Source organism: Mus caroli, chromosome 18 (assembly GCF_900094665.2).
Source record: "Mus caroli chromosome 18, CAROLI_EIJ_v1.1, whole genome shotgun sequence".
NCBI lineage: Eukaryota > Metazoa > Chordata > Mammalia > Rodentia > Muridae > Mus > Mus caroli.
Genome location: NC_034587.1, coordinates 82,290,122 through 82,302,894, shown reverse-complemented (window position 1 = coordinate 82,302,894; position 12,773 = coordinate 82,290,122). Strand labels below are relative to the sequence as shown.

The following is a 12,773-nucleotide window of genomic DNA, read 5'->3' as shown; positions in this document are numbered from 1 at the left end:
TTCTGAAATCATGAAAACATTGTGGGTCCCCTTCTTATGGTCCTACTGACTGTCTGAAGACAGTAGTTCTCCTGGATTTATCCAGTGAAGACAGAGACCCAAGGGAATTGTTAAGTCACTCCAGTTTCCCCATATTTTTCTCACAAGGTTTCTTCTGACTGAGCTGCTCCTGGTGTTGAAACACTGTATCAAACATGAAGGCTATAGCTCCAACTAACCCTTAGAAATAACTGATACTTAGGTTCTACTATGACTATTGTAACCCTGGGATAATAGAGAGGTGCCATGATTTATGCTATGCCACAAGAAGCTGGCAGGGTAGAGGAAGTTGCTTTGTTGGTAAAGGTTCTGGCTGATGTGGCTTTTTTTTTTCTTAGAAGCAGATACTTTCAAACCCTAGACTTTATGTTCACAATCAACAAATTTATATTGCAAATATACTCATCAAACTCTCCTGTAAGCATTTCTATTATAGGTTATATTCAAAATACCCACAAATTATACATTCAAAAAATCCAACAAAAATATACGAGCCAAGATAGCATAGATGTTCACGTATTTTTGAAATGGGTCTTACTGTGGCAAATAGCCATGGTTTCTATGTCCAGTCTAAATTTTATAAAAAGTGATTAAGAACCAAAAGCAGCAAAGTGTTTTCATGAAATATTATAATGCCTAAGTTTAATCCACATGATATTTTTAATATCTGAATTATTAATAAATACTCTATGACATAAAGTAAGCAATCCTAAATCCTTTGACAACTATCTTCAAAATTGTGAATTCTTTGTTCAACAAAACCCTATTTAAATGCAAATTGTTTTCTTTTGTGGTACTGGGGTAGAAGGCCAAAGCCTCACAACACTGGGCAAAAGTTCTACCACTTATCTAGCCCTCAGTCCTCTCCTTCCAGCACATGAAGTAGTAACTTCAAAAATTTTGCTTATATTCCATGTTTCTTCTTGTCTATATAACTGGAATAAAATAACACAAACAAAGTGAGAAGCCCATCACCATGTGTAAATTTTGTGTTGTGTGTAATTTGAGTGATTTTCTTCAGTTTGGAAAAAAAATGGCTTCACTTCTTCAGATATCAATTAGTGAGTATGGAATGGTTTGGGGGGTTAGAAATATGATAATATATTCTTGTAGTAACAAAAGACAACTTTTAAGGAAATTAGCCTGTCACCATAACAGAATCCTTTGAATATCTGATGAAAATTGATCGACATAATTTGTAATTCTGTGAGTACTCCTAGTTCCAGCTAGACCTTAGAGTTCAGAGGCAGGCTCCCATAGGCTCCTGTTTTCTTTTCCTCAAACCTCTGCAAGATTTCCATTTCTAAAAAGAAATTAGGCTACAGTGTGTCAGGATAACTTTGTCTTATAAATGATAATTTTGAAAACAGAAAATTTTTTATTTTCAAGTTCTTAAATTCTATTTTAATGAGCACCCTTTATAATACTACAACTGTCTTGTGAAATTTACTGAGATTGTACCTAGAATTAATCTCCATATGATAGATTGTCTCTCAAATTACACATTTCAGTATAATGGAAATTAATTTGATTAGTTGTGTTTCGGTTGACCACACTGATTTTTGATTCTATCCTTACCTGCAAAATGATAGCTAAGGTTTTGTGATTTTTCCTCCCCGCACCCCTCCCCCCCCCCAGGTTTTGTAAAGCATATGGAAAGGAGATTTTACAGATTGCATTTGAAAAGTAATTGGAAATTTTACTGAAAAATTTTAACATTTACAAAAGATATTTTTACTATGAAAATAGAAAAGGGGGAGAAAAGCAAGAAAAATTTAAATAAGAAGCTTTTACTTACCAGGTGTGAAATTATATCGAGCTGAAAATCCCATAGACTCCAGCTCGCCATCAGCAAAAAATTTAATCCACAGAAATCGTCCACTAGATTTTATTACAGGTGGATTCTGTTGCCCACAGAACCTTCCAATTATTGGAGAAAAGCCAAAGGGTCCATCTCGAACTTCAATATGATCAAATTTGCACTCCCAAGATGGTTCGATTGAGTATTTTTCATCAAAGTAAAGTTCAATGCACTGCCTTGGGGCAGCTGTCAAATAACAAAAGAAAGATTACATGTAGAAAACAGTTTCTTAAGTCGTGAGGCCGATTTACTGATTCTATATCAGATCCTATTTGTATAGTGCTCAATAGAACTTGGTAGAAGAATTCCATGGAAATGCACAGGAAGGGATGCTTACTGCTGTAGGGATATGCTCGCTAAAGAGCACCGAAGGGTTGGCCTTAAAACTGATGATGTTGTAATGTGAAATACCTGACAGGGAGCAAACACCAAGTCAGCAATGCTCTTAGCTCATGTTAGGAGAAGGAGGGGTATAGTTCTCTCTCTTCTTAGAATCTGCAGTGCTCCAATTAAAGATAAGAAACTACTTGGAAATTATCTCCCAGGCAGCTATGTAACTACTCAAGTAGTTGCAACCAGATGCATATGCAAGGTACTAAGGGTAAGGACTCCAGAAGGCAAATGTGATCTATCTCATCATTCCAAGGCACTTGACAGATAAAGGCCTTGAGGATACTCTACTTCCATGATCTCACCCCCTCAAAATCAGCAAATCAAGGCACTTGGTGCAGGTCTTGTTTCTAAGGGAACGTCCTCTCCAGTTGGTGTGCCTTTGTTCACTCTGTTCCGTGTCTAGACACCTACAATTTAGCTTCTGCTTACGGAGGGATTTATTTGATTGATTTCTATTGCTTGCTTTTGTTTTGTTTTGTTTTTCAGTGCAGGTGATTGAAACCAAGGCCTGACACATGATAAAGAGTGTTCTGCCACTAAGCTACATCTGCAAACCTGTAAGACAATCTTGTTTAGTGGAAATCCCTCTCTCAGTCTATTCACTAAAGACAAGGACCCTATTTGTTTTCTTTTCATGGTACTTAAGCACAATATATGTCATTGGGAGTGTTTTAAAGATTGTTTTGAGTAATTTAAAATTAGTTTAATCTTTAGAAATATTTCTATAGCTCTCTGAAGAATAGAAGCATCCTCTAGACTAACAATCTTATAAATCACCACACTAATACATATTTTAATATTCCTTCCTTTTCCCTTTCATGACCAAAACAGTATTAACCACAATCCCCACTATACTCAACCAGGACACTCCACAGTAGACATAACACTGGTATAAATATCAGAGAACATAATCTAGTCCAGAAACTGCTGCTTCCTTGATGCATTTGAGACGAATTCTTGCTACCTGGCCTCCTGCATGGGCTAACCTTTCAAAAATGTGAGCACAGCAAACCCTGTTGCCCATGTGGTTAGCAACCATTTGGAATGCCTGCTATCCATGTTCCTCTGTTTCCTAAATGTATATTGATCACCACAAATAATGACCTAAAAATTAAATTTGTACAGGCTTTGATGTCAGTGACTTTTATAGAATTGAGATATGTGATAACAAAGAGATAGGAGACTTTCATAATAAAATATAAACTTACTAATTTTCAGCTCTAAAATTTAAAATCAACACCAAAGAGGTCTGCTTGTGTTTATTCTCTTTTAATCTGTAAGATATTTTCAATTCATTATCCACTAAAAAAAGGTCATTTATAACCCAAGCCACATTTTTTTCTGACATTAGATCTATTACAAAGGTCAAAAGAGGTATGATAGAGTTGAAAGAATTTCCAATAAATACCTAGATCTTCCAAATTGAAAAAAATATTCTTTTAAGCTATCTGAGAAATCATGTTTTTATTGAGCATATTACTCTACAAACATAAAGATTTATGTTTAACAAATGGGATGTTTATAAACAGCATTAAGTGTATTACTTGAGAACATTGCAATCTACAGTATGAGTCTGCTTGTTTATCTGCTCTTTCATAAGTCAGAGGAAGATTTTAAGGAAATAAACTACTTCAGCGTATCAGGAATTTCTTTTAGATTAGCCTAAGGAAAAGAAAGCCGAGACTACTGTCTTGTGCTAACTTACTCAGCATTCAACATGCCATCCCCCAACATAAGCTGGATCTTCTCCCTGTATCCTCAACCAGGGAATTGCCATCATTGGCACAAAATGTGTTTATTTTCATTTTCATCATGGCTCACACTCCATTCAGCATGGATAAACACACCACTCAGGCCTTGTCCAGCAGCATACCCTCATACAGCTCTCGAGTATCCTGTTACTCATGGATAATTAATTTCCCTTTCACCCAGCATGCTGAAATTAACCATACATAAGCTCATTTAAGAAAATTCCATGAGCTAAATTTTAGGAAACACCAAATAACTTTTCTAAAAGTAAACAGGCTACACAGAGTTGTTCTCATCGATGAACAAGTGAATGGTGACAGTATCCCTGAATGGAATCTGCCAGGTTCCAGCTCTATAAACTCACTTTTTCTTCTTCGTCAACTCTGTAGAGTCACAGCCTCCTTCACTCTATTCCCCCTACATGATGTGCAACTGACATTAAAGTTCCTTTAGATTTCCACCCATCTTTCTGAGACTCTTGGGATGCTGTGTCCATGCACGCTCACTTGCTATACATGCAGTGGACCTTTCCAATCTGAGGGCGTGCTAATACCATTTGAAGTCCACAAAAGGATCTCTCTTTCCATGATTGAAAGTGTACATGAGTTTTTAAAACACACTTTCTCTTATTTTCAGCAACCTAGTTATTTATTAATCCTTCTTAGTTTTCTTTCTTGGTCCTATTATAAAGTATTCTGGCAAAAGCAACTGGAATGGGAAATTGTTTATTAAACTCATAATTCCAAGTTAGAGCCCTCATTATGAGAGAACATCCAGGTAGAAGGAACCTGAAATGACATTGTATCCACAAGAGCAGAGAGCAATAATAGAATACACTGGCTCTTTCCTTTTATAATGAAGAGCCAGGCTAATAAACAGTGTCAATCACTTTCAGAATGGGTTCTCCTACTTCAGTTTACTCAATTATGAAAATCCCTCACAGATATACCCACAAACTCCTCCTAGATAATCTTTCATTGACACCCCCTTCTCAAGCATTTCACATTATGTCAACCATTAAAAAAAATGCTGCTTTTCTTTTTTTTTTTTTCCTGTCATCTTTTTTTTTTCATTTTTATTAGATATTTTCTTCATTTACATTTCAAATGTTATCCCAAAAGTCCCCTATACCCTCCCTCCACCCTGCTCCCTTAACCACCCACTCCCACTTCTTGGCCCTGGTGTTCCATTGTACTGGGGCATATAAAGTTTGCAAGACCAAGGGGCCTCTATTCCCAATGATGGCCGACTAGGCCATCTTCTGCTAAATATGCAGCTAGAGACACAAGCTCTGGGGTTACTGGTTAGTTCATATTGTTGTTCCACCTATAGGGATGCAGACCCCTTCAGCTCCTTGGGTACCTTCTCTAGCTCCTCCATTGGGGGCTCTGTGTTCCAATAGATGAGCGTGAACATCCACTTCTGTTTTTGCCCGGCACTGGCATAGCCTCACAAGAGGCTGTCTTTCTTTCTAATTTTCAATTTACCTGTTTTTTTACGTATCAAACAGTTCCTTCTAGAGAAGTAAGTGAAATTTTCCTCTTAAAAAACAAAGTTCCTGCTTACGATGTTTCCTGAATCTCCCATCTCCAAGTACTGTTTCCTCTCAGTCCTCTACTGACTGGGAGACGGTTCCCTCTCTCACTGTGTTAACCATTGTGCTCATGATAAAGTCACAAGCAGACTCTTAATTGCTTCATACGATAAACACATATGTTTGTTTGCCTAGATTTTTCTTGTTGTAACAACTGTCACTTGGAAACTGACTGATTCTTGAATCTCACCCACACCTCCTCCATGATATCCCTACTCGATTACCCTCCTCATTGGAGACTCCTTCTGGGAGCCTTTGTGTCCCCCTATTCTGTCCATTCCCAACATGTTTTTTTTTCCCAGAAACATATTCCCAAACCTCTCTTTATTCATGGGATGCCAGTGCACTGGGTAGTGTTAAAATCCAATGGGATGATTTCGTAATCAGATGGTGCCTGAGCCTCTATCTCCAAAAGAGAAGGCAGTCTAGGGGAAGTTCCAGACATCTGTACTTCTAATACATTCAAATATTAGTTTTCTAAATATTCCCTTCTGGTATTTTTATCCATATGAAATCATCACAGAAAATCTCTGTATTTATATCCTATAAATTTGAGGAATCAACATAGAATTGGATAAAAATCCACAAATTTGTTCACTCCAAAAGACACTCATGTAAGTGGAAAAATTGAGCACTTTTATCATCTTTTAAACTCCGTTCTCTCCTCTCCCACTCAATCATTTGCATTTCAGTTTTCCAAATTTGTGTCATTTCCTCCCTTTGCTCTGTCACCCCTGCCAATATCTGTAGTTCTGTTTTATTCTCTTTTATTTGGCCATTTGCTATAGCCTCTTGGTTGGTTTTCCTTTCCTTCAGTTACTTTTCCACTGAAGACACACCTCATTTGTTCTCTGAATTCTTTCAGTGGTACTCCATTGTCTGCAATTACTGTATGAATGTCTCCAAAGACTTGGCCCTAGAATACAGATCTTTTCAGGATCATCTCCCTCTTGCCTTGTCCTCTCTTTACCTTTGGAGGAGTCCTAGGGATATCCCCACCTTACCAACTCTCTGCAATTTAGTACATGGTGTTACTAAGGAAAGAAGACTACCACCTGTTACCTACGAACAATGAAGAGCAACACCACAGGTCTATCTTTATCTTCTTGATCCAGTTATCCTATATGAATCTTGAACCCCCCCCCATATCCTCACACTTCCCAGGACCATAATTCTAGTATCTTATAAGCTGCATGCAGTGATTGTAGCAAGTCCATAAAAGGGTCTGTAGACAGATGGGCTCACTAATAGCAGATGTTCTGCTTCTTTCCTCACTTTATTTTGTCCTTGATATAAACACAAAAATAAATGAGACTCTATGAGTGCATTACATTCAAGGCTGGCAGTACTTGTTAAGGCACCAAAGTAATACATGAGAAAACACAGTTAGCAGGCAACACTTCATTTCTGTGTTAATTAATCTATTAGATAAGATAACTCGCTCTGACCCTTCTCCTTAATAGTCTAGCATTTTAAAATTTTGCTCTTTCAAATATATGTATTTAGAATTTCAGTCAGACATTTAATCTGTCTTTGCTTCTATTTCCTAATTTGTAACACTAGGTTATCTTCCTATAAGGAAATGTTTGGGAATATAGTAAGTTCTTCAAAAGTTCATGTTATTTTAATTTATATAATTAATAAATATGTAACATGAACTTGATAAAAAAATAACAGCGGGCTTCAGCCAATGTTTTCATTTTCTAGCAATCGAAACTTCCAGTTGTTTATTTTAATTGTTTTGTTTTTGTCCTATCAACATCAAAGTTTATATAGTTTTGGGTTATCTTTGATTTAAAAACTATCTTTACTTTGGACAATACAAGAAAAAGAGGAAGACTCCTGACTTACATATGAAAATAAGAATAAAAAAATCATTTTTAAATAGAGCCACTTAAAATCAGAGTAACAGAATCCAGAGATAGTTTTGAAAGATCTGCTATGTGTTTGTGACCCTGGCTTATGAGTAGACACTAAAGCAGTCACAATTTTCTCATTACCATCACTTATTCTGTAGCTATACACATTATGGATGATACCGAGTTCTAGGTTATCTCAAAATAACACTCGGCACTTAGCTTTTCTCACTGGGACACACGATCACAAATTTTAAAGTTTCATCTGTATTTGACAGATAGATGGCTCAAGCTTAGAAGAAATGCAAAATATTCAGAAGGAAGAATCTTCCTTTAAGTACTTTTTGTCCTTCAGGTTGGGGAACAGATGAAAACTTTGTGTGTTAGGACCCTGGCTGACTTAAAAAATGGTATCATGTCACTTCCAAGTAACAAAAGGCTATAAAACTTTAGAAAACATCATTACAGACGCACCTTTGCCATCCACATGGTCTGTCTTGCTTGTTCACATTGAAGAAAACATTAGAAACAAATTGATTATTGTAATTATTGTTAAACTAGTAAAATACTAGTTTCTCAAAATGTCATAAATTGACAAAGTCTGTCAAGTATGAAATACTTCTATTGTTTTAGAGTACTGAAAAATAACTTTTTAGGTTGTAGACTTGTTTCATTTGCTGGATCTTTGTGTACTCATAACCAATTTCTAATAATTTCACTAATTACCCTGAATCTAGATTTATAATTATTTGTTCCTTGCAAAATATTTGTGTTAAGCATCTCCCAACTCAGTTTTGTAATGTCTCTGTACACATCACACACTTGGGGACTCTCACAATCCTGGAGAAGACCAGGCTTTGGCTTGTCCCACAGGCTTGGGCACTTCTTCTACTCTTACCTTCTATGATGTAGACACACTCTCGGTCTGGGGGATATTTGCTGGGATAATTGGGAGAGGTAAAGACACCTCCCTCTGCATGCTTTGTCCACGTTCCACACTGCACTGACTTCTGTGTTTCTGGGGTGATTTGTTTTTCTGTAGAACAAAACAAAATTTTAAAAAGAGCCATCATGCAATATTGTATAATACCAAAATAGACAAGATAGTCTCATAATATCCATTAGTAAATTAAATTTGAAATGGTCTTTTATTCAAAACCAGTCGATTATATATACTATAAGATACTCAGGTATTCTGGAATATAATGGGCATGGTGAAATACGAAAAAGCAAAATAATTAAACATCTCCATTAGAACTTTTCCAAAGAAACACACCTGTTCCTTTCTTGGTTGCTCCAGAAGAATGGAGGATGATTAAACTTGCTATAACTGAAACAGAAAAGAATAGTTAGAAATTTAGAATTCACACCAAAAAAATGACCAAATATTATAAAACTATAAGACAATCTATAGATATGTTAATAACGAAATAGAATAGTGTTCTCATTGCTAATCCTACAAAGGTGACTCAAAAGTTAGGAAATCTATTTCAAAGTGGACAGAGGAAGACTTAGGACTCCCAATAAGGAAGTACTTCCTATTGAGACTGGTCAATACCCAAAGGCTTGAGACAATGTTGTGCTTTGCAAAAGTTATAGACTGTAAAGAGGTTTCGAGATCTCTTCTTAGTAAAGGGTTCTTTCCTAAGAGCTTTGTCTTGTCAGTGTCTTTAGAGGTAATGGAGGAAGGAACTGAAGAGCCAAATCTCCATGATCTACCCTAACATATTGCCAATAAGCTTCAGTATTAGAACATAAACAGTCCTGCAAAGCCTAGGATAGATAGGATGTGAAAGCAAGAGAAAACAGAGCTAAGTGGATGGACGCTGGCATGGAAACAGAACTACAGGAAGGGATTAGCTCCTTTGTGTTAGTTAGTTCAGCTTTTGCTCCTTTCAAAAATCTACCAACTAGCCCTGCTTGTGACATTCTCCAGCTGTAGAATCCATAATTTCTAACTTTCACCGTGATTCTAAATTGACTACCACCCAGAAGCAGACAACACTTTTCAGAACAGGGATTTCTAGAAGCACCCACGGAGTCAGTGCAGGGTCAGAGACACTGGTCTGCCACTGGACAGTAAATCTGCAGTGCCACAGCAACCTAAACTTCTGTTTACCTATTCCTGCTTCACTCAAAAAAAAAAAAAAATGTCTAGAGAACCTGAAACTAGAAAACTGTTCAAACGTCTATCCTCACAAATAACTAACATTTTGTCTGTTTCATTTTTATTATTTATTTTCACCAATTACATAAAAGACCTTCCTTTGCCCATTTCCACTTAAAACTAACTTAGGGAAAAGAAATTGGGGGTATAATTCAGTCATGTAAAGAACATGACAGGAGCTGAAGTATTGATGCCTAAAGATTATTCTCAGAAAAAGAAAAATATTATCTGAGTCCTGACATTAAGTTTTGTGGAATTATAAATTGCACCACTTTATACTTTGTCCAGGCCATCCATCTACCCTTAAGAATCAAAGATGTGGTGTGTGTGTGTGTGTGTGTGTGTATAGATCGTTCCTAATTCTTAACATGTTGTCATTCTACACCCCCCTCCCCCATCACAGGCACACAGAGACTTGGCGGTGTACACATTTGGCCTTCTTATCCTGCTTTTCCTCTTTTGATGGAATCACACATTGGACCTGTACAGTGTTGAACTCGTGGATTAAGTGAATCTCTTAACTGACAGTGGCACAGGTTTTGCTTCCCTGTGTGAGATCCTCACCACACGTTTTCTGATATTTTCTTTACTGACTTCTGAACCATTTGCCTCCACTCCTCCCACCTCACCCCTGGGCATTACCACACTCCCAAACAGAATTAGAGCTTTAGAGGGCAGTGGCTGCATGCCTCCTGAAGTGCCTGGGTTCAGGTATATGTTAGCTTACCTGGGGAATGAAAGGTGGGCCCTTGAACCCCCTAACCCCACAAAGGAGGATTAGTTCTTCTTACCCAGCAAAGATCAACCCTGCTGCCTCCCTCCTTCCACCTGCGTCCTCTCTGAGCACCAGCATTTCCTGCACGTGTCCACTTTTTAACTATATACTCCTCTGGACCACCCAGAGATCCTGCCTAAGAAGAGATGGTTTTCCCTGACCAAGTCTGAGGTCCAGCGCCACTCTGTGCGCCGCCCCCGCCAGGCTGTATGATGCTGCAGTACCGAAAGGAAAGTTTACATCTGCCCCAGACTCCAAGGGACTGCGGGGTCTGGCTGGAGTGGTTGGTAGGGCTTTTCCTGGCGCATGGGTCCAAGAGAAGTGGCAGCACCCCGGGAACTGACTGGCACTCTGGAGAGGTACTCACTGTGAAACAAACTGCGTCCATAGATCATGTCTGTGCGTTACACCAGAGGCTCCGATCTCCACTAATTCCATTTAGAAACGGGGAGACTTCGGTGGTAGGGAGAGGATTGAGTCCAGAGATTTTAAATATGCAAACCACGGGTAAAATAGAGTGGGGGAAAGCGACAGAGGAAAGAAAGCATCGGAACTGGTTTGTCTTCCGCCCTTGGCTGACTCTCGCCCTCCTTTGCTCTCTCACCGCCTCGAAGCCAGCATCTCCACCATGACGCTCGCATTACACCCGGGCGCCGACCGCCACCATGAGCACCGCCGCCGGCAGCGCCCTCCTCCTCTGCATCACCGCCGCCGCAGCTGTCAGGAGGACGCGGCGGGCAGTCGGCGCGCGGGCGGCGGCAGGCGCGGGGCAAGCCCCGGGGCGCCCGAAGCCGGGACCCGATCTGGGATGAGAGGCAGAAGGCGCAAGGTGGGGACCGGTCCGGATCGACGGCAACGACTGGGCAGACGACAGCGAAGTCAAAGGCAGGGACTTGTTCAGTCGCCAGTCTCATCCACCACTAGCACCAGGTCCGAGCAGCGTCGCCCGGAGGATGTCCAGCCGCAGCCCTCCTCTCTCCAGCCTTTGGGGGTCTTCTGCTGAGGCATTGAAGGCGGGAGGCAGGGGTCCGTCATCAGCTCGTCGGGCTGCGCGCCACCTCTGCGATCTTGCAGGAAAAGGAGTCTAAGGGTGGGCGTCTGGGGGCGGGGAAGGGCTCAAGGGTGGTGGAGGGGAACACGGGGGTGGTTAAAGGGGGAGGGGAGGGAAGGGAGGGAAAGATAAGGAATATGACAGAGTTACCAAGTGAGCGTCTTAATCATAGCTATAGGTTGTATGACCCTCCAGGAAGCCCGAAGCCTGGGTGAGACTGGGCAGCTGAGCACAGCCAGTGCCCCCAGGGCTGGTGCGCGGCGGAATGGGGCGGCGGCGACAGCAAGGACATCACAGCGGCTTGGTTCGTGGGGGATGGGGAGGGGGTGAGGACCAGGCTGGGTTCTTTCACTCAGCCAGCTCCAGCAGAAGGGGCTAGAGGAGCTTAGCGAATTTCCCACTGCATCTCAGTGGAGGGTGAAAGGCGTGGAAGGGGGAGGGGCCATCATGCAAAAAAAAAAAAAAAAATGCCCCTTCGAGTTAGGGTTTTCACTTTTTAAAGGTTAGAAATGACTCTGTCTCCCGTCCCTCCAACTGGAGCTTTCGAGTCCCCTCTCTTCTAAAGGATGAATAAATACTTCACCCTCTAGCCAGCTGGTCTAAGAGCGAAAGCCCGGGCGCTGGAAGAAAAAGGAAAGCAGCGGTAAAAGTTTCACGATTAATCACTAGAGGAGATTCGCTGGAGAATCACCCCAAACTGCTACTGCAAATACGCAGTCCCTTAAAATGTGCTTTTCTGTCGGAAAAATACTCAAAATCGTCCAAAAGCAAACACAGATCACCCCACCCTAATACATCCAAACGCGCGCGCGCTGGGCGGGTGAAACTCACAGGAGAAAGGAGTTGCTGGAAAACAGCAGGAAGAGCCCCCAATTCGGAAAATTACGAATAGGTGAATGCGAAGAAAACACAGTAAACACGACGAGGCAGCGCTGTGGAGTTAGTGAGGGGGGCGGGGAGGGGGCTGGAGAAGGCAGCATCTGGGAGTACTCCTTCCCCTGTCAGTACAGCACCTCCTCCAACCCCTTTCCAGAAGCACTAGGATGGCTGGCGCGCTGGCTCCTGGCTCCTATTTCGCTGCTGCCCAGCCTGTGCTGACAACAGCCATGCAAGCTGTGGGGATGAAGGACCCTCTGGCACCTGCAGCACTACAGCTCAGACTGACCACGCTCAGCTGGGGATCTCAATAGTACAGGAATGAGGGTGGAAGAACCAGAAAGAGAGACAGCAAATGAGGATGCTAAGGAGTCCTCTCAGAGAAGCCTAAGAACCGGGGCCTGCAAAAGAA

General features: G+C 40.7%; 1 protein-coding gene across 3 annotated transcripts in view; it reads right to left on the bottom strand.

Annotated features, from left to right (window-relative positions):
• Positions 1-12,396, bottom strand: part of Neto1 (neuropilin and tolloid like 1) — a 107,832-nt gene extending 95,436 nt beyond the window's left edge. For 2 of the 3 annotated variants that reach the window (XM_029472116.1, XM_029472118.1), the window contains exons 1-5: positions 12,317-12,396; positions 10,802-11,532; positions 8,769-8,822; positions 8,391-8,528; positions 1,838-2,086 (exon numbers count right to left, since the gene is read on the bottom strand). In XM_029472116.1, the coding sequence (XP_029327976.1) occupies positions 1,838-2,086; positions 8,391-8,528; positions 8,769-8,822; positions 10,802-10,829 (469 nt within the window). In that variant the 5' untranslated portion in view covers positions 10,830-11,532; positions 12,317-12,396. Of the gene's footprint in view, positions 1-1,837; positions 2,087-8,390; positions 8,529-8,768; positions 8,823-10,801; positions 11,533-11,635; positions 11,857-12,316 lie in introns of those variants that run through there. The other variant, XM_029472117.1, reaches the window with a different exon arrangement.
• Positions 12,397-12,773: the final 377 nt, after the last annotated feature.